The 18,443-nt window shown below is 43.9% G+C and overlaps 1 protein-coding gene across 1 annotated transcript; it reads right to left on the bottom strand.

Moving 5' to 3' along the window:
• Positions 1-1,118: 1,118 nt before the first annotated feature.
• On the bottom strand, positions 1,119-18,200 carry rad52 (RAD52 homolog, DNA repair protein). The gene is made up of 12 exons (XM_088924053.1): positions 18,167-18,200; positions 17,877-17,981; positions 17,232-17,333; positions 14,938-15,031; positions 13,969-14,036; positions 12,003-12,121; positions 9,601-9,676; positions 8,549-8,769; positions 7,353-7,546; positions 5,539-5,634; positions 3,500-3,739; positions 1,119-1,180 (listed from the first exon to the last, which is right to left on the bottom strand). The coding sequence occupies exons 2-12, from the start codon at positions 17,943-17,945 to the stop codon at positions 1,119-1,121; spliced, it is 1,341 nt and encodes a 446-aa protein (XP_088780179.1). The 5' UTR covers positions 17,946-17,981; positions 18,167-18,200.
• Positions 18,201-18,443: the final 243 nt, after the last annotated feature.

Here is an 18,443-nt window from a genome sequence, read left to right as displayed (position 1 = left end):
GCTGGACTGTTTAGCTGTAACATCCTGCCAGGTCAGAAACTGCTGGCTGTGAATGCCCAAGCCTGATTAAGTCCATCTTCCCACATACCGAAAGAACAAAGAAAGAACAAATTGGTTCATTTCCGTTTTTCTCAGTGTTTAAGCCAACACAGGCTTGTTTCAGGAAACGGGCTGGATGAGATTCTCAGATTACTTATCTCTTCCTAATCAAACACACTAATGGAGCTGAATTGCCTCCTCTTGTCTGCAACGATTATGTTCTTATTTATGGTATGAAATGGTGCAGAATGATATAATCTCTTTAAATTTGACTTTAAAAAAGGAGGGAAACAATGAATAAGGCAAAGAGTGTATTAAGCACAATAGATTATTTATTCATTTTTATTAAGGCTTATCAACAACATTTATAAAAATAAACCGTTAACCTAAAATATCTTTAAAACATCTCAAACAACAGAATGACAAAAGGTGTCCCTTCTATGTAAACATTATAAAATACCTCTGCACACCTTGAAATGGCCTAGATATAAAAATAACAACACTGCTTTTCGGAACTATGGGTTGTTTTCAAAACATGCACTGGTGCTTTCTTTGAGAAACAGGAAAACATTAAATTTCTTACAGAGTAATTCTGCTCACTAGTAAAGGAAAGTTCAGATCTGAATTTTTTGCATTACAAAAACTTCTCCATGTGTGTAGACTATTCTTAGCATGTGACTGAACTCAAGTTAATTCATTAAAATAATTGGGCTCAATAGACTTTAAAATCCATAAAAGGTAATGATGGAGCTTAAGTAGACTGAGTATATAAAGCTTTATGCATATTGTACAGTATCCCTTTACCTTCTTTCTTGAACATCCTGATCTCCGGTGTATCACTTTGCCACTATAGGCTGTTTGCAGGGCTCAGCTGTTTCACAACTGACTGCAAACTCTCTAAGGACAGGAGTATAAGGAGGTAGCCGAGTACTTAGAAAATGTCACGTGAACAATGTAAAAAGATGCCCGAACATTCTCGTTTTAGTTAAAGCAAGATCTCAGGTAGTGACTTCACAATGCAAAATTAAATTTATATATTAACGGACTTAATCATTCATACACCTTAATATACATTAGTCCTATGTTTCCAGTTTCCGTTTCTTCATATGCTGTCCTTGTCTGTATGGGCTGTGAGGTCCGCCTGTAACAGAGGGGGGAAAAATTAAATTTATTGACAGCTTACGTCCACCGCTCCACTGTGGTGTTGTCTGTCGTACTGCGTCGTCTGCTGTACTGTGATTGTCCAGACAGATCAGCGTGCAGAAGAGTTCTAATGGACATGTACATGTGGCAGTAAACTCCCCTACAGCTCTACTCTACTACTACCATCAATGCAAGGGGAGCTGGGGCCTAACCCAGAAAGCAACAGGCACAAGGCAGACACAGAGCCAGGGACTGTGTATCGGACTGTATTTTCTCTTTATATAGTCCCCTTTGCTTTGTATCACATGCATCCAAACAATTCCCAGGCTTCCCAATCCGACGTACTGAACAGAATCAGAAGCTGTTGACTGACAGACCTGCTGTGTAAGTTCTAATGGCATTTAAAAAAAAAATGTTCTACTGGGGACAAAAGCATTTACCAGGACGCCTATCAAGAAAGATGAATCATTGAGATACATGAAATTAATCAGAATGAATTAAAGTGATCCCATTGCAGGACAGCTGGACACTTGCAGTGTCCTCCAGATTTATTCATACTCCTGACCAGAGGGTCCCTCAGGTATCCTCCACCCTGGACATGGGGGCTGATCTACCAACCCTTGGCAAAGACGTGCTGCCCAAGTGACATTTGACAGGGTTCCCACTAATTTTTCCCCACCCAAATTCCAAACCTTTTCCATAACGTCTTTTCCTGCAGAATTTACAGCTCGCACGTCCTGGATCTTCATCTCTTTGGAGCCACAGCTTGTATTTTTCATCTGCTAACCAGAGGTCACTGGAAACACATTTACCCAGCATTTTGACACGAGCGCTAGACTAGCTTACGGCTCACTATAAAATTTCCGCGAGAGGGTCTGACGCGACACTCTAATTTGTACGGCAACACCGCAGCCTCTTTTTAAAAGTTTGCTAACTTACGAACAAAATGACATGATACAGCCATGATCATTCTGGGTCAGCTAAAAACAATTCCATGACTTTTCCAAAACTTAATGGATATTTTCTCATCTTCCATAACTTTTCCAGGATTTCCATGACCGTGGGAACCATGATTTGAGCTCATACACACAGATGACATATATGTGGGGTTCTACATCCATTTACAAGGGTGGCTTCAGGTCTCAAACCCCTTCACAGTGGCACCACTGCTACTGCTACAGATCGGACCTGCCGCCTGCTGTCAGGAGAGACCTGCTGCCCTCTGAACAGCATCTACACACTACAGTCAGTTTGAAAAGGCAGGAGAGGACAGCCCCGTGAGGGGCCACTCACTTCTGTCTCTGCTCTCTCTGTCATCAGTACAGTTTGCTGGGTGTCAATGCTCTGATGCCCCCCATGGCTACCTGCGTGACCTCTAGTGGTTCTTCTACTAAGCTCCATGGACTAGGTCAGGAGGGAAGATCTTCACTCACAGGACCGCAGCAACTTCTAGACAGCCTGCCTTGGTTGATTCCACTCCGGGCAGTTACGCTGTCTGAAGCCTGGGGCAACCAAATTCTTAGGTTGCAGGACTGTGAGAGGGCAGTGACTACAGACAAAATGGAGATTCTCCTCTGGACCACATGCCCCAGAATGCAGAGGGCTATGAATTGCTGTCCCCAGGCTGGCTAAGCGAAGAGTTTTGTAAAGAGTCTCAGAGAGAGGTCACTTTGAAAAACTGGTAAGCATCTTAGCTGCCTCGTTTGATAGTTAGGGACTTAATAAAGTCAGGAGCGTTTCAGTCTCTATAGTCAGGACCTTAAAGAAGAGCTAGGTTTTGGATTTTCTGTTTTGGTGTTGTTTTTTTATGTTCCTGCACAATGTAATTAAACTTTGTTCCTTTTGGCTGCTTAGCATTTGTTTCACCTTTGCCCAGCTGTTAAAATGTCTGTTGTGAGGCACCCAGTACCACAGGGTGTGTCGCAGGTCCCTGTGGGTTTGGCCCAGGAACACTTCTAGACTCTTACAGTAGCTTGTCGTCAGCCAATTCAGAGTGCAAGTGCCTCCAAATGGGCAGATCTATTCTTGTCAAAGGCAGCTGCTCTGATCCACTGCCCAGCTGCAGAGAACCTGCAATGTTTGTAATCCCTTTTAGATGAATCCTGATCGCCACTGACTTTCACAGTTTATTCCGACGCTTTTTTTCCTGTTTTTGCTCTGCCAATACTGATTGGGAGTCTTCCTGGATTGCCCGGTTTCTCCGTGGTCGGAGACACCTCAGTGCTCTGTGGTGAGGCCTGCTTGTGAGCTTGGTCCCCCCCCCTTCCCTCAGCCCACAGTTTGAAAGCCAAGCCTGTTTAAAACTCAAATAAAATACCTGTGTTGAAGCTCTGGGCTCCTGGCTGTTGCAGGTAACTGGAGGTCCTGGAGGGGCTCAGCATGTGATTAGGCCTGACGGGAGGTCTCGCTGAGGGCAGTCTCTGGGGGGTCTTGCTGCGCGTCATCATGTGGTGCCCACCCGGGGTAGAGGGAGTGCTGCGACCAGAAGCCCGGCTGCTCTTTTCGGTGCTGATGATCTCACTCTCATCCAGGGGGAAGTTCCACAGCTCTGGGTCATCTACCAGTAAGGACAGTTCTTCATTAAGCAGTACTGTTGCCGGCAGCCATATCACCCTGCAGCTCACCACTGGCAGCCCCACTGAAGCTAAACAGGTGTGAGCCTGGTCGGTACCTGGATGGGAGACCTCTTGGGAAAAATTAAGGTTGCTGCTGGAAGAGGTGTTAGTGGGGCAAGCAGGGGGCGCCCACCCTGCAGTCTGTGTGGGTCCTAATGCTCCAGTATAGTGACGGGGACACTATACTGTAAACAGGCGCCGTCCTTTGGATGAGACGTAAAACCGAGGTCCTGACTCTCTGTGGTCATTAAAAATCCCAGGGCATTTCTTGAGAAGAGTACGGGTGTAGCCCCGGCGTCCTGCCCAAATTTCCCATGGGTCTTTACCAGTCATGGCCTCCTAATAATCCCCACCTCTGAACTGGCTTTATTTCTCTGTTCTCCTCCCCACTGAGAACTGGTGTGTGGTGAGTGTACTGGTGCTCTCTGGCTGCTGTCACAGCATCTAGGTGGGGCTGCACACTGGTGTTAGGAGTGGGATTCCCCATTACCTGTAAAGTGCTTTGAGTGGAGTGTCCAGAAAAGCACTATATAAGTGTAAGGAATTATTATTATTACTAGAGTTGGCCAATAGGAACACCATTCAGGAACACACGGAAACGCCCACTGCTATGTCATTATCTCATGCCTTTCACTGCTGATACGTTGCACAGCCACTTAATATAGGCGCTCCCTGTCATGCTCCTTTTGAGTTCAGTGCCTTTTGGGTTTCTTGTTCCAACTGAGCGTTGTTAATGAACTCCACTAATAATTTGAACCTTGCTTGATCAGCTCATGGACATTTAAAGTTAATGTCTCCTCCTGTAGCTACTTATATCACTTCTATGCTGACTGGCGGCACTCAGATCTTCCGCTCCCTTCCCCTGACGTCTCCTGTACATCCTTGTGTCGTTCGACCCTCTCATCTTGGGTGTGCTCGCGCCTCCCCAAGCTCATTCTGCACCTGACCTCCTCCTCTTCACCCTCTCTATCTCCATCCCCCTCAAACCCACCAGTCACACTCCCCCTTGCGTTGAGAAGGAGGAAAACAAATAGGTACCGAAACAGCCACTCGCTCCTCCAGACCATTTTCTGCTCATATGTGCATCAGGCTTCTCAAAGAACTGTTATCTCCTACACTTGCAGCAAAGTTCTTCTCTACTGGATCGACACCTATCAAGCGTGTGATTTACTATCGATTTCGGAGACATTGTCTTCCTCAACCTCTTCGATCAACAGTACCCCTCACACCCCCCCCATCCGATGGTTTCACACATACCCTCTCCAGGTCAACAAGAATAACCTTCAAACTTTAATTTGTATTCCATTTTCATCTAGATTCTCTCTCCAAAAGCCACAGTACTCACCACATATTTTAAATCCCAATGGCAGTATTGCATATACTTAAATAGGCCTTAAGGCAGTGTGGCACTATTGTATGTTTATTGCCTAGAATTTGTATTATATATCCACTTAATTATTTCCAATATTGTTTAGTCACCTGGGATAAGGGTAAATAAAACATTTTGCTGCATGTTGGCATCTGAAAACCCCCAAAAAATCTAATTAGTAAATGATGCATATAGACTGAATTCAAAATGCTGAGGTCTAGCACTGGGACACCTGTATTGAGTGGTTAAGAGAAGATGGTAAAAACTAGGCCAGGAAAAGGTCTCAGCTCCACACCATTGTGAGGTTCTGTCAGATTTGGGGAAAAAAAAGTTTGTGGCAGGGCTCGGAGATGTACAGGGCGCTTTCCTTACCGGTTAGATACTGTTCCTCTGCGGGATTGGCTCTGCTGCTCAGGGGCGTGCTGTGACTCCTCTGGGGGTCTTTGTGGCCTGTTGGGATTGCACTGCCTGGAGAACGACAAACAGCACCCAGATATCAAGTCTAAAGCTCAGCAGCTAACACCAGGCTAACTGATGAAAACTGGTTGATCCTAAACTGTTCCTCCAGAGTCTATCCTAAATCTCTCAGGACCTACACCATGCTATGTTCTCAGATGTAGATTCTGAGATATTCAGATCTCGGAAGCAAAGAAAGGCTGAAGCTGGTAGGTACTCCAGGAAAAACCGGATTACTGCTGAAATTTGTTGTGGTGGGCTGATAAATGACATCTTGCCATATGTACCACAAATTCCAGACCACTGTCCTGTGATGGGGACAGGGAACGCTTTGCTGTTGGTGAGATGTTAACATGAGATGTTAAATCCTGACTATGGTCATTAAAGATCCCAAGGTATTGTTTATATATGTAGAGGCGCTGACAAAATCCAGTTGTCCTGGCCAAATTCCACTCTGGGCTTGCATAATCTGGCCTACCTTAATTAAATTCGGGGAGCAATTTCTGGCTTCTCTATCTGATCTGCTTGTGTGGTGGAATTTCTGGATCCTTTGGCTATTGTAAGTCTCCCACGTGGATCTTTCCCGTAAGTGGAAGATGAAGTGGGCTTCCTGCTATAAATGTAATGTGTTCTAGGATCCTTCAGAGTGAAATGTACTAGATTAATGTAAGGAATTACTAGTATGTTCTTTAAGTGATTCGAGCTATATTTTAAGATGCAGAGAAGGTGAGCATTTTCTTTGGAAATGTGTAATAATAATAATAATAATAATAATAATAATAGGGCCCCCTCTCCACCACCACCCACTTGAATGATGCGACAGCAGCCATAGTCTGCCAGAAAACTCACCACACATCAGCTCTCAGTGGTGAGGAGAACAGAGTGATGAAGCCAGTTCAGAGATGGGGTTTATTAGGAGGCCATGATTGGTCAGCGGGAAATTTGGCCAGGTCACAACCCTACTCTTTTTAAAAAATGCCCTGGGATTTTCAATGACCACAGAGAATTAGGACCTTAGTTTTAATTAGAACCTTGGTCTCAACTGAAGGATAGTGCCTTTTTTAACAGTATAGTGTCCCCGTCATTATACTGGGGCATTAGGACCCACGCAGACCACTGGGTGAGCGCCCCCTACTGGTCCGACAAACACCTCTTCCAGCATTAACCTTGGTTTTTCCCAGGAGGTCTCTCATCCAGGTACTGACCAGGCTCACACCTGCTGAGCTTCAGTGGGGCTGCCAGCTATGAGTTGCGAGGTGATAAAGCCGCTGTCACAGACTCTGACAAAAGTTGCAGGTCTGATCATTTCAAACTTATCTGACTGAGCCGGACCAGAATGACAGAATACAAGATTTTCAGCAAGTAAAAGCAACGTCTTGCATTGTGTCAACCCCAAAGCCAGCATAGGTTTTCAGTCAAGCCTGAAAACAACAATTCAGTCATACATCCTCATTGGCACCAGTACAAAATGAAAGAATATTACTGCTGCTGTTTAAACCACTTGACCTCAGGCGTATCGCTTTTTCAAAGAAGCATACAAAACTATGCAAGTTATAAGAAGCTTTTTAATTATCAGTGAGTGACACTGGAAAAACCAGCAGGCTGAAAATGTTAAAGGTTGGAGAGCTCTTTCTCATAATGTAGATCCCTTCTCTTTGAACTACTCCTTGAAAGCTTTCAACAGGTTAAAAGTGCATTATCTCCGCCGCATCTTTCTCTGTGCCTCTCACCCTGGAAACCGCCAGGCTTGTAACCTCCAGGGGGCGCTGTAACGTCCACGCTCAGCTGCTTTTCCTCCTGCGTCTTCTTCGCCATCATCTGCTCCCGGAACCTCTGCTGTAGCTGCTGCTGCTTGAGTTTCCTCAGCTGCTTGGGATCAGGGTGATGAGTGGATGAACCCAGGACATCTGCAGTTTCTACTGTCCTGTACCCCCACAAAACAGACGGACAGGTTGAGATAACATTCCTGCCAAGTCATAATTCATCTCACACTCCCATATTATGCCCAGGTTGACTTAGCTGGATAGTTTAATATGACCTGGCTAGTCTCCAACTGAATCATCTGTTATTTCGAAGCATACAGTACCAGTCAAAGGTACGAGTACACCAGCTTGAAACCAGGTGTTTCATGATTATCTGTGCTTTAAACTGAATAAACTTGTCTATAAACACTTCATATTAAATCACATGATATGTGTACTTATAATCTTAAGGGAACTGCATTGAAAATGTTCATTTTCCATTCCATAAAATGAACACCCAAAGCAAGCGGATTTCAGTCTGATGCCCAGATTAGTCAGAAATGTGAATAATGTGATTAGTCAGAAATGTGTATAATATGGTGTTAGAACACTAAAATAAGTTTAAAATGCTCTTTTTTAGATGGTTTCACAGTTAACTAGCATGTTACCTCATTTACCTTTTGTCACCAATTATTGGTAAACAGGTGAGGGTCCACGTTTACTATGAATATAGGGAGCATGGGCAAAGGTTTGTCATTCCTGAATGAACATGGCAAAATGTGCTCAGCAAGCAAGGAGAAAAAGACAGTCAATAATTACTTTAAGAATCGAAGGTCAATCTTTAAGACAAATTGCAAGGACTTTGCAAGTGTCAGTAGCTGCTGTGGCCACGACTAGCAAACAATAGGAAGAAACCGGCACTCATGAGGACCGAAAAAGTTCAGGCCGGCAAAAGGGGACCTCAGAATCGGAGAATACCTTCATTCGAGTCACAAGTCTGTGAAACCAGAATAGGATAGTGTGGTCAGAACAGATGTATCTACCTGGTGGGCCAACACAGAGACACACAATGGCATGTACAGCAGGTTATGATATAAGGTGCGAGTAGGCCAGGCTGAAGTAATAGGTCTTCAGTCTGGATTTGAATACTGAGATGGACAAGATCATCATCCTCCTAGCGTCACCTGGAGGCGCTGTGCGCTGTCTCGGCCTCCTGCTGGCCGAGGCCGGGCTCCGGTGGCCTTTCCTGGGGTCCGGACCGCTCCAGGTGGGGGGCGCCGGCCTTTGCTTCGCTGTCCGCCTCTCTCCGCCGGTTTCCCCGGGTGAGGCTGCCGTACCGAGCCTCCTCCACCTGCGGCTCGCGGTCCGAGCGCTTCGTCTCCGCCGGATCCAGGGGGGGCGAGGGCTGAGCCGGGGGGAGCACAGGGCACACGGAGGCGAACGGGTCAGGTTCCTGTTAGCCGGCCTCCGACAGAAGCCGAAAGCCTGAAAAACCTTAAGAGCGCTGCAGCTCGACTCACACAGCCCCGCAGTCACAACAGGTACTGAAATCAGACCAGCGGCGGCGGAAATAATACACCTCAAGATCTTCAAGGAGGAATGGCCTCACCCGTAAACACGTACAGGAGACTCGTGTTTTACGCGGTAGTTAGCTTTCCCGACATACTGCGTGTACCCAAAATCATGTATAATCACAACACCCAATATAATATAATCATAAGTGTATTAGTAGGGAGCTGCGTCAGGCTGCAAAAGAACAAGTAAAGGTTTATTCCATGCTGAAAAGTGAAGAAAAGAAACGCAACATTTCGGCTGTGGAGCCTTCTTCAGGTATTCCCAGTGTATTAATATGTGTATGTAGCTTAAAGTATTATGGATACAGCAAATACAGTAGTACTGTACAGCATACATAACTGATCAAATCAAATTTAAAGGTGAAATTTAAAATGCAGGGAACGCTCACCATAACCTCCTAGTGATGATGTTGAGAGTGATGCCACATGATAAAGAAAGCACCGATTAAAAAAAGGGCACCAGCGTGCTGTAGGCTCTGTAACTAGCTCCCAAGTGAACTCTGTAACTGTAACTCAGTTTGAACATTAGATTTATTTTTCTTCTACTGTTACAAAAATAGACATTTCCAATGCACTCTACAGGAATGGATATGGGAGGAGTGGAGAAGCAGAAGGACATTGTAATTGCATGCAGAAAAGGCCAGCCCAATCAAAAGGTGCACCTGTTTTGGGATTTTGTTGATGGCCATAAGGTACTCCTTGTTGAGGATGCAGTTTCCCAGGGCATTCCCGAAGCACCTGCGAGCGAAGGAAATCAGTCAGTGAAGGGAGGTCACACCAACGGGAAAAGAAAGAAATTCCCATTTAAATGGAAAATCAGGGTCACCCGGGGAGCCGGAGCCTATCCCAGCAAGCAACGGGCACAGGGTAGGGTACACCCTGGGCGGGTCGCCTGTCCCTCGCAGGGCTGACACACAGACACACACACTCACACCAGGGCCAATTGTCCCATAAGCCATTTAACCCTACCAGTATGTTTTTGAACTGTGGGAGGAAACCCACACAAACAAAGTGAGAACATACAAACTCCACACAGACAGCACCCCAGATCCAGAATTGAACCCAGGGCCCCAGCGCTGCAAGGCAGCAATGCTCCTAATCCCTTCCCTCAGAGAAATTTCTTTTTGTTGCCTTATCAAACAACAACTCCTTGACCTACATTAACCCTAGGTAATAAGTAGAACAGTGAGCAATAAAGGAAAAAAGAGAATGTGCCTTATTGGGATCAGTAACTTACTGATGTGAAAGATGCAGCATGTTGTGTGTGACCGTGGTCAAGAAAGGGGTAAGATGAGTGAAATGCAGTACTAGGACTGTGCAACGGTTGTGAATAAGTGGGTAATGTTGGGACAGATGACAAAAGTAATAAGACTAACCTACTACAAAGGGTTGTGGCAACGGCAGAGGATTGTAGGATGTGCTTCACCATCAATCGGTGAGATTCACACCATCCTCTGTCTCAATAAAGCACAATCCATTAATCAGGATCCCAGCCATCCCGGACACAGACTATTCTCCCCCCCTACCCTCTGGCAAGCAGTACCGCACTGTTAAAGCACAGACCACTAGACTCAAGACCAGCTTCTACCCTACTGCAGTGCGCATCCTCAACAACAGATAACTGCAGGGCCTCAGACTCAATACACATCTGCACTACACACTTTTTACACAGTCTATCATGGTTTTTTTCTCACTACTACATATTCATTGTTCTCCACAACACATTGATTGTTCTGTTATTATTGATTATGTTTGTAATGTACTGCCTACATTGTGTGGTGTTGTCTGTTGTACTGTCTATGTCCCAAGTGAATATGAATTCCAATGTACATGTAAATATGGCAAATAAACTCCTCTACTCTAGTTGAGGCTTATCTGTGCACTGTAATCTTGTCTTGACTTCATATGTTTCTTTTGTCCTTATTAGTTAATAGGTAGCTCAGACCTTAACGTGGTATGGACTTTAAAATGTCTTTTGACATATTTCAGCAAGTTTAAATTGAATTGGCTTTTTGTAATTAAAATTAACTACTAGAAAATGTCACTGCTACATACCTGTCAAAACCACAGATCAAGCCAAACAAGTTACACCCCAAATGAGTAAATTACTTTAGAAGGTTTGGTGTGAAACATTTACAAGGAACGCTCTCCTTTACTACTAATATGTAATACTAATATTAATGCTTCTTTATTCACTCACTTTCATATACAGAAAGTTTTTAACAACCAGTTGTCCTGAGACATCCGCACGATTAAGAATTCCAATGTACACGTAGACTTGTACATATGGCAGCAAACTCCTCTACCTCTCCTCTAAGGAGAACAGTGAGCAATGAAGGAAGGATCTGTCTTATTAGGCTTAATAACTTGCTAACTGATGTTGAGGAGAGGGCGTGCTGTGTTTAGCAAGGTGTTTAGCAGCCATATCACCCTGCAACTCACAACTGGCAACCCACTGAAGCTCAGCAGGTGTGAGCCTGGTCAGTACCTGGATGGGAGACCTCCCGGGAAAAACTAAGGTTGCTGCTGGAAGAGGTGTTTGTGGGGCCAGCAGGGGGCAATCACCCTCTGGTCCATGTGGGTCCTAACGCCCCAGTATAGTGACGGGGACACTATACTGTAAACAGGCGCCGTCCTTCGGATGAGATGTAAAACCGAGGTCCTGACTCTCTGTGGTCATTAAAAATCTCAGGGCGTTTCTCGAAATGAGTAGGGGTGTAACCCTGGCGTCCTGACCAAATTTCCCATTGGCCCTTACCAATCATGGCCTCCTAATAATCCCCATCTATGAATTGGTTCATTACTCTGCTCTCCTCCCCACTAATAGCTGGTGTGTGGTGAGCGTTCTGGTGCACTATGGCTGCCGTCGCATCATCCAGGTGGGGCTACACACTGGTGGTGCTGGAGGGGATCCCCATTACCTGTAAAGCGCTTTGAGTGGAGTGTCCAGAAAAGCGCTATATAAGTGTAAGCAATTATTATAAGGTCATGTATGGTCATGTAGGGTTAAAATGAGGGAAATACAATGACGGCGAATTAGAGGGACGGCGGGTGTGAAGGTTACTTGAGCGCCCTCTTCAGTCCATCGGTGACGGCCTCCTTCCGGGCCTTCTCCAGGGACAGGGCTTTGGACTTCAGCCCCTCGCTCACTCCATAGCCCACGTCCTCATGGAAACAGCCATCCTGGAGAAGCAGGAAAAGTACCAGTCAGCTACAGCAAAGGGAAAAGGCAGATCGAGACAGCTCTTCTCAGGATCTTCTCGCTGCCCCCGGTAGGTGGCTTTCTTTGGAGAAATCATTTTAAAAAGTCTTGGATGCAAAATCTTTCAAGAACAGATAGTAGTTAATCATAATAATAATTGCTTACACTTACATAGCGCTTTTCTGGAAACTCCACTCAAAGCGCTTTACAGGTAATGGGGACTCCCCTCCACCACCACCAGTGTGCAGCCCCACCTGGATGATGCAACAGCAGCCAAAGTGTGCCAGAACACTCACCACACATCAGCTATCAGTGGGGAGGAGAGCAGAGTAGTGAAGCCAATTCATAGTTGGGGATTATTAGGAGGCCCTGATTGGTAAAGGACAATGGGAAATTTGGACAAGACACTGGGGTTACATCCCTACTCTTTTCAAGAAACGCCCTGGGATTTTTAATGACCAAAGAGAGTCAGGCCCTCGGTTTTATGTCTCATCCAAAGGACAGCGCCTTTTTACAGTATAGTGACCCTATACTGGGGCATGAGAACCCACATAGACCACAGGGTGAGCGCCCCCTGCTGATCCCACTAATACCTCTTCCAGCAGCAACCTTAGGTTTTCCCCAGGAGGTCTCCCATCCAGGTACTGACCAGGCTCACACCTGCTGAGCTTCAGTGGGGCTGCCAGTTGGGAGTGGCAGGGTATTATGGCTGCTGGCTTATAGTTAAAGCCTATAACAGTCCTCGTTATCATCAGGCTAGTTTATCCTGACTTGACTCTGTCAAGAGACCTGAAAACATAGTATAAAAAGTCAAAAGAGGGAGAAAGTTAGTTGATGTAGTTTAAGTAGGGAGCTGCGTCAGCACGCGTAGGCTGCAAAGGAAAAGGTAAAGGTTTATTCCATGCTGAAAAGAGAAGAAAGGAAACACAATGTTTCGGCTGTGGAGCCTTCTTCAGGTGTGAGAGCCATTAGTTTCCTCAAAATCTGTTGAAGAAGTCTCTGAGTGTTACTCTGGGTGGTGTCCGAGTCAAAGAGAAAGGTGTTCAGACTAAATCCTTTAGGAATGATATTATAACGACGACGCCTGTGAAGGAACAGGAGGTAGTTAGAAAGCCTGGTCTTGAAGCAGATCACCGGGAAGAAATGGAATGCTGGTTTTGGCGAGATAAGGGGGCAAGGAGCCCAGGGAGGAGGGGAGGAATAATGAAGAGATCTGGAAAAAGATTTAGCAGAAGGCATAGTGGGTTGAAGAAGTTCAAGTAGGTGGCTGCGTCAGCATGCGTAGGCTGCAAAGGAACAGGTAAAGGTGTATTCCATGCTAAAAAGAGAAGAAAAGAAACACAACGTTTCGGCTGTGGAGCCTTCTTCAGGTGTGAGAGCATCTTCACCATCATCTTCAGGTCCTCTTACACCTGAAAAGGGCTCCGCAGCCGAAACGTTGTGTTCTCTTTTCAGCATGGAATAAACCTTTACTTGTGCCTTAGTTAAGCCAGGATACTGTGATCTTACACTTGTCCATTATCACAATGGAGCTCAATTCTGATCTTTCAATTTGACTGTACTGTGTAACCTGCTGAAGAGAGAGTATTTATCCAAACAACCGCTGCAAACCTTTCAAGCAATTTCTCAACAAGGGCTGTTACGTTTATTTTTACGGTACATTTTACCAAGGAGGTGCAATTGCTGTTGAAATCCAGACATCCTTGGGGTTTTTTTCTCAATCACCTTTCTATTCTTTATATGTGATTGACCTAAACCCCTGTTAAAGAACACCACAGTAAATTTAACATGAGCAAGTGGGAAAGGCTGTTTCAGTTCTAGACCTTACCTTGAGCTGAACTTTCACAAACGCGCTAACCCCAACGTAGAACTTGCCGTTGATGAGGTCCACAAAATCTAAAGAAGTTGCAGAACAGAAAAATCAATTAAAAAAATCTCGAGGACAAATGTTGAAAAAAGGCAGAGATTGGAATTTAAGGTAGGTCTATGTTGCACATTTAACTTCAGGCTTACATTAACTGAGGTTACATTTAACCAATCATGAGTGCAATATGATCTAAACACATTTAAGATTTTGCTTTTATTTTACAGTATTTCTTTTGCTTTTTACTCTACTTTTTGTACAGTTTGTTTTACTTTATTATTATTTTAACTACTTAGATTTGTGTTTGCCATGTTAACTAAGCTAACCTGCAGATAGCTATTCTATAGCGTGTGGTAGGACGCATACTGTTCATTTAATTTTAAGCATATTAATATTATAAACCTCAGAAAAGAAGCATTATTCACTAGTACGCCTTGCATTATTTTAGAGAAGCTTTTTTTTTTGCAGGATCAGGTAATTTGCATGTCACTCTCAAAAGACAACAACATCATTACTTAGAACAGACTCAAGAAGATACAAATCAATCATTTAGATAAGTCTAAACTGTAAAACATGCTCCTATAACAGAGCTCAGTGACACTTAACTTAAGTTGTAATTATTGCATTATATTAAGCTGTCCGCCTTCCCAGTGTTAAAAGCAACCATACGACTAACCTATCTTTTGGCAATTTACAGATGTAGTTTTTTGGGTTCTGATTAAATAAGAATAAATAAACAATCTTGTCCATTTAAAGACCTTGGATATTACACATATACGCTAATGCAGGGATTTCCTTCTCCCAAATGTATCTGTTTTGTGTGCAGGTAAAAACAAAGCTTTAAACCCAGGTCTCCAGGAAATAGGACTGATGGCCTCAGCTAAGTATGAATACTCTAAATCACATCAGAAAGGCTCAACGTTTGTAGCATACCAATATTCTGCTGAGAGATGCTGTGGGACCATCCGTTATAACCAAACATCTCATTGGCCAGACTTATAACCTTGTGTCCTTCAATGTAACACACCTGTAACAAGAAATGAAACAAGAATAGCCAGATTTCCCTTCTAATGAAGTCCTGGAAATCTAAAGGCAAATGTGTTTGTTTAATAACATCACAAGGCTGAATTTTAGCAGTTTGTTTTCTATGAGGTTACAAAAAAGGCAAATCTTAGTATTTTCATCATCATCATCATCATCACTTTATTAACCCTTTACAATTTCTTGCATGAGGAATGTGTCTTTTCGCAGACCCCGGCTTGCTCTCCATGAGACACACAGACAAGGAGAGAGCATGGGGTCAGAGCGCAGGGTCAGCCATTGTACAGCGCCCCTGGAGAAGTTGGGGTTAAGGGCCTTGCTCAGGGGCCCAACAGAGTAGGATTCCTCTGCCGGCCGCGGGATTTGAACCGGCAACCTTCCAGCCACAGGCGCAGATCCTTAGCCACAGAGCAACCGCTCCGCCTGTTTCTCAACTTTGTTGTACAGTACAGCACAACATATGTGCTTCTAGGGCATAGGTTTTCTTGCAGTAAAGCATTTTTATTGTTCAGTCATGTGTCGGCCAGGTTGTATGTTAGCTTTTAAAAATACCAAAACATTTTTTCTTAGAAAATGTTCTAAAAACAACACGAACCTCGTTCGTGTTAAATCAGCTGGAGCCATTACATATAAACCCAGTTAGCTTTCAGCATTATTTTCGCTTGGGGACGCTTTCATGTGAAACATTGCATGTGCTGGATTTCTATTTACCACAAACCTGAATTATGTCACGCTTTCGATTTTATCTAGGTTATATCAAATCAAATCACTACAGGTTGTTCGTGACATCAGCACAAACGTGCACAATTATCATTTCTAATAAATTGATATTATCTATAGCTAACTACTCCTCTATTATATATTCTATAAAAATAAGGTAGGTTTTGTTGACTCAGGGAAGCAAAGATATTAGTGTATCTATGGATTACAATTAAGCAGGGTTGGATAAGGGTTTTTTTTTTCCAACAGGATCAAGGCACACAGTGCTTCTAAATACTTAAGTTATACAATGCAGAATATTTAAACGCTGTAATTCTTTATACTGAAACTTAGGCAACTACAGGAAGATCAGTCTGAGGTGCTCAGAATCCAGGAAGGGACTAAGTCATCCATCAACATTGCTTCAAGCTTAACTCAGAAACCAAGACCCCAACACCTGACCGCACTATGAGAAACACAGGATAAGTGCAGAGCTGAGCACAGCAGGCAGTACGGTACTGTATACAAGCATCGAGGACGTCTCAATTTTGTAGATCTCTCAATCTTCGTAGAAATACTGTACATGGCTGGGTGACTGAATATTACATTTTAGACGTCCAGCTCCACTCAACCATCTTTCTTTGACAGCTGCGCTGCAGGGGTTTTTGAGTTTGACGGCATTTCTGTACCTCCCATTTGCACAATTAACAACACAGCATGCTCCCTTTAATTCAGGTGGGGAGCTGCGTCAGCATGCGTAGGCTGCAAAGGAACAAGTAATAGGTTTATTCCATCTATTACTAAATAAAAAAACATTACTCTATAAAAAAAGAAGAAAGAAAACAACGTTTCGAAACGTTGTGTTTTCTTTCTTCTTTTTTTTCAGCATGGAATAAATCTATTACTTGTTCCTATGTTCCTTTTAAGACTTTTAATGGGCTGCATGCAGAATACATGCAACCTTGCACATCTAGGCCCAAGCTAGACGAAGTCTGCAAAGCATCGTATCTAATGCTTACTTTTCCCAAACACATGTAACATACAGTACATGAACTTCCACCCTGATTCCATCTAAACCCCCTTCATTCGGTGTTTGTGCCACTTGAACTCCAGCTTTTAGGAATAACATTTAACTGTCTACAGTTCTATCTATATATAGGCATTCTGCTTTAACACAATTGAACCTTTTTTCATACTACCAGGCTTCTTGGCCTGGTGCAGCTTTTATGACAACTTATGGAGTCCGTGGATCACAGAGTTACTAATAACTAGAAGAACAACAGGGACAAAATGACCCTCTCTCATCTCTGAAATGTCTGTATTTTTAAGATTGTATAATGTAGTACAGATAGCCTTGGCTCTGTCAATTTTTATGTTTGTTATGCAGTATGTAGTAAAGCAAAAAGAGAGTGAAATGATTCTGGAGACGAGAGCACAGCACGTCAAAAATGCACCCCGCTCCAGTACATGAAAGCAAAAAAACGTACCTTTTGTCCCCCTCCAGCCTGTCTGGTACTAATGTATTCTGGTCCCAGCTTCTGTCGCAATGCATCCTGGACAGCTTGGTATTCCTCTGCAGTGTACTGGTACTGGAGAGATCAAAAACACGCAGAGCTGACGTCCTCATCTCCAGCAGAAATAAAACGACACACTGGGACGTTTCCCTAGGCTTCGCAGAAGATGTGTTTTTGGAGTAATGTGTAAACCATCCATCCATTTTGTTACCTCTTCATTCAATACAGGGTTGCTGGCGAGCCAGAGCCTATCCTGGCAAGCAATGGGGACTAAGGATACACTCAGACCGAACGCCCAGCTCACTGCAGGGCTCACACAGACACTCACACCAGGGCCAATGTTCGAAGAAACCAATTAATCCACCAGTAAGATGTCTCTGGACTGAGGGAGGAAACCAGAGCACCCAGTGGAAAAGCATGCAAAATAGGGGTTTACATACAAACTCCTCACAGACAGCACCCAGAACAGGCAGCAATGCTAACCACTGCACACTTTTTTTTAATCACCCAACACCCGCCTTCATACCGAGATATACGACAGCAATAATTTAATCATTAACCCGAGGACAATATAACACGCGGAGTCTCGGCAAAAGTGCTTAAATTGTGTTGACGGACCTGTCCGAAATACATGGAGTTAGTGTTTGTGCTTCTGCAACCGCTGTGAGCCGTGTTATCGTGCATCATCTCCTCTCCGTCCTCCAGGGTTTCATTTTATGCACGCTTAAATGAGATAATTCAGTTATAAAACACGAGTAATCAAACCAGCAGTGAGGGCTAAATTAAAAAAAAGAAAACACCTAAAATATGCATTTAATCAATCCAATTATTTTCCATCATCTTTAAATTTTGAGGTATATTGATCCACAAACACAAGCTTGGAAAGGGTCTTTCTCGTTGCAACTTACTAAAATGTCAAATCTTGTGCAGATCTGTGCACGTTCAACTCTTTTGGCAGGATCACTCACGCCTAAAACAAGATGCGCACTGCTGACAACATAAAATCTGCATTTAAAGGCGATGACTTTTATCTAAAAAAAAATGCTGGACTTCATGCAAGATATCAATGCAATGTTTTATCGTCACTGATGCACGCATTCCTTTATCTCCCAAGAAATCCGCGTATGTGGTTAAAAATAAAATATACGAGGAGTCTAAAATACTAAATATGCAGATAAAACCGAA

This window comes from Atractosteus spatula, chromosome 8 (assembly GCF_055471065.1).
Source record: "Atractosteus spatula isolate fAtrSpa1 chromosome 8, fAtrSpa1.hap1, whole genome shotgun sequence".
NCBI lineage: Eukaryota > Metazoa > Chordata > Actinopteri > Semionotiformes > Lepisosteidae > Atractosteus > Atractosteus spatula.
The sequence above is the reverse complement of the archived record's forward strand: the minus strand, read 5'-3'. Positions and strand labels throughout refer to the sequence as shown.

What these genes read in the sequence shown, in the direction of transcription:
- rad52 (XM_088924053.1), bottom strand. Translation starts at nt 17,945, where the DNA reads ATGATGCACGATAACACGGCTCACAGCGGTTGCAGAAGCACAAACACT. An exon ending in ACTCCATGTATTTCGGACAG is followed by an intron (nt 17,334 to 17,876) that starts GTCCGTCAACAC and finishes TGATCTCTCCAG; the next exon opens with TACCAGTACACTGCAGAGGA. An exon ending in TCAACAAAATCCCAAAACAG is followed by an intron (nt 8,770 to 9,600) that starts GTGCACCTTTTG and finishes CCCCCGGCTCAG; the next exon opens with CCCTCGCCCCCCCTGGATCC.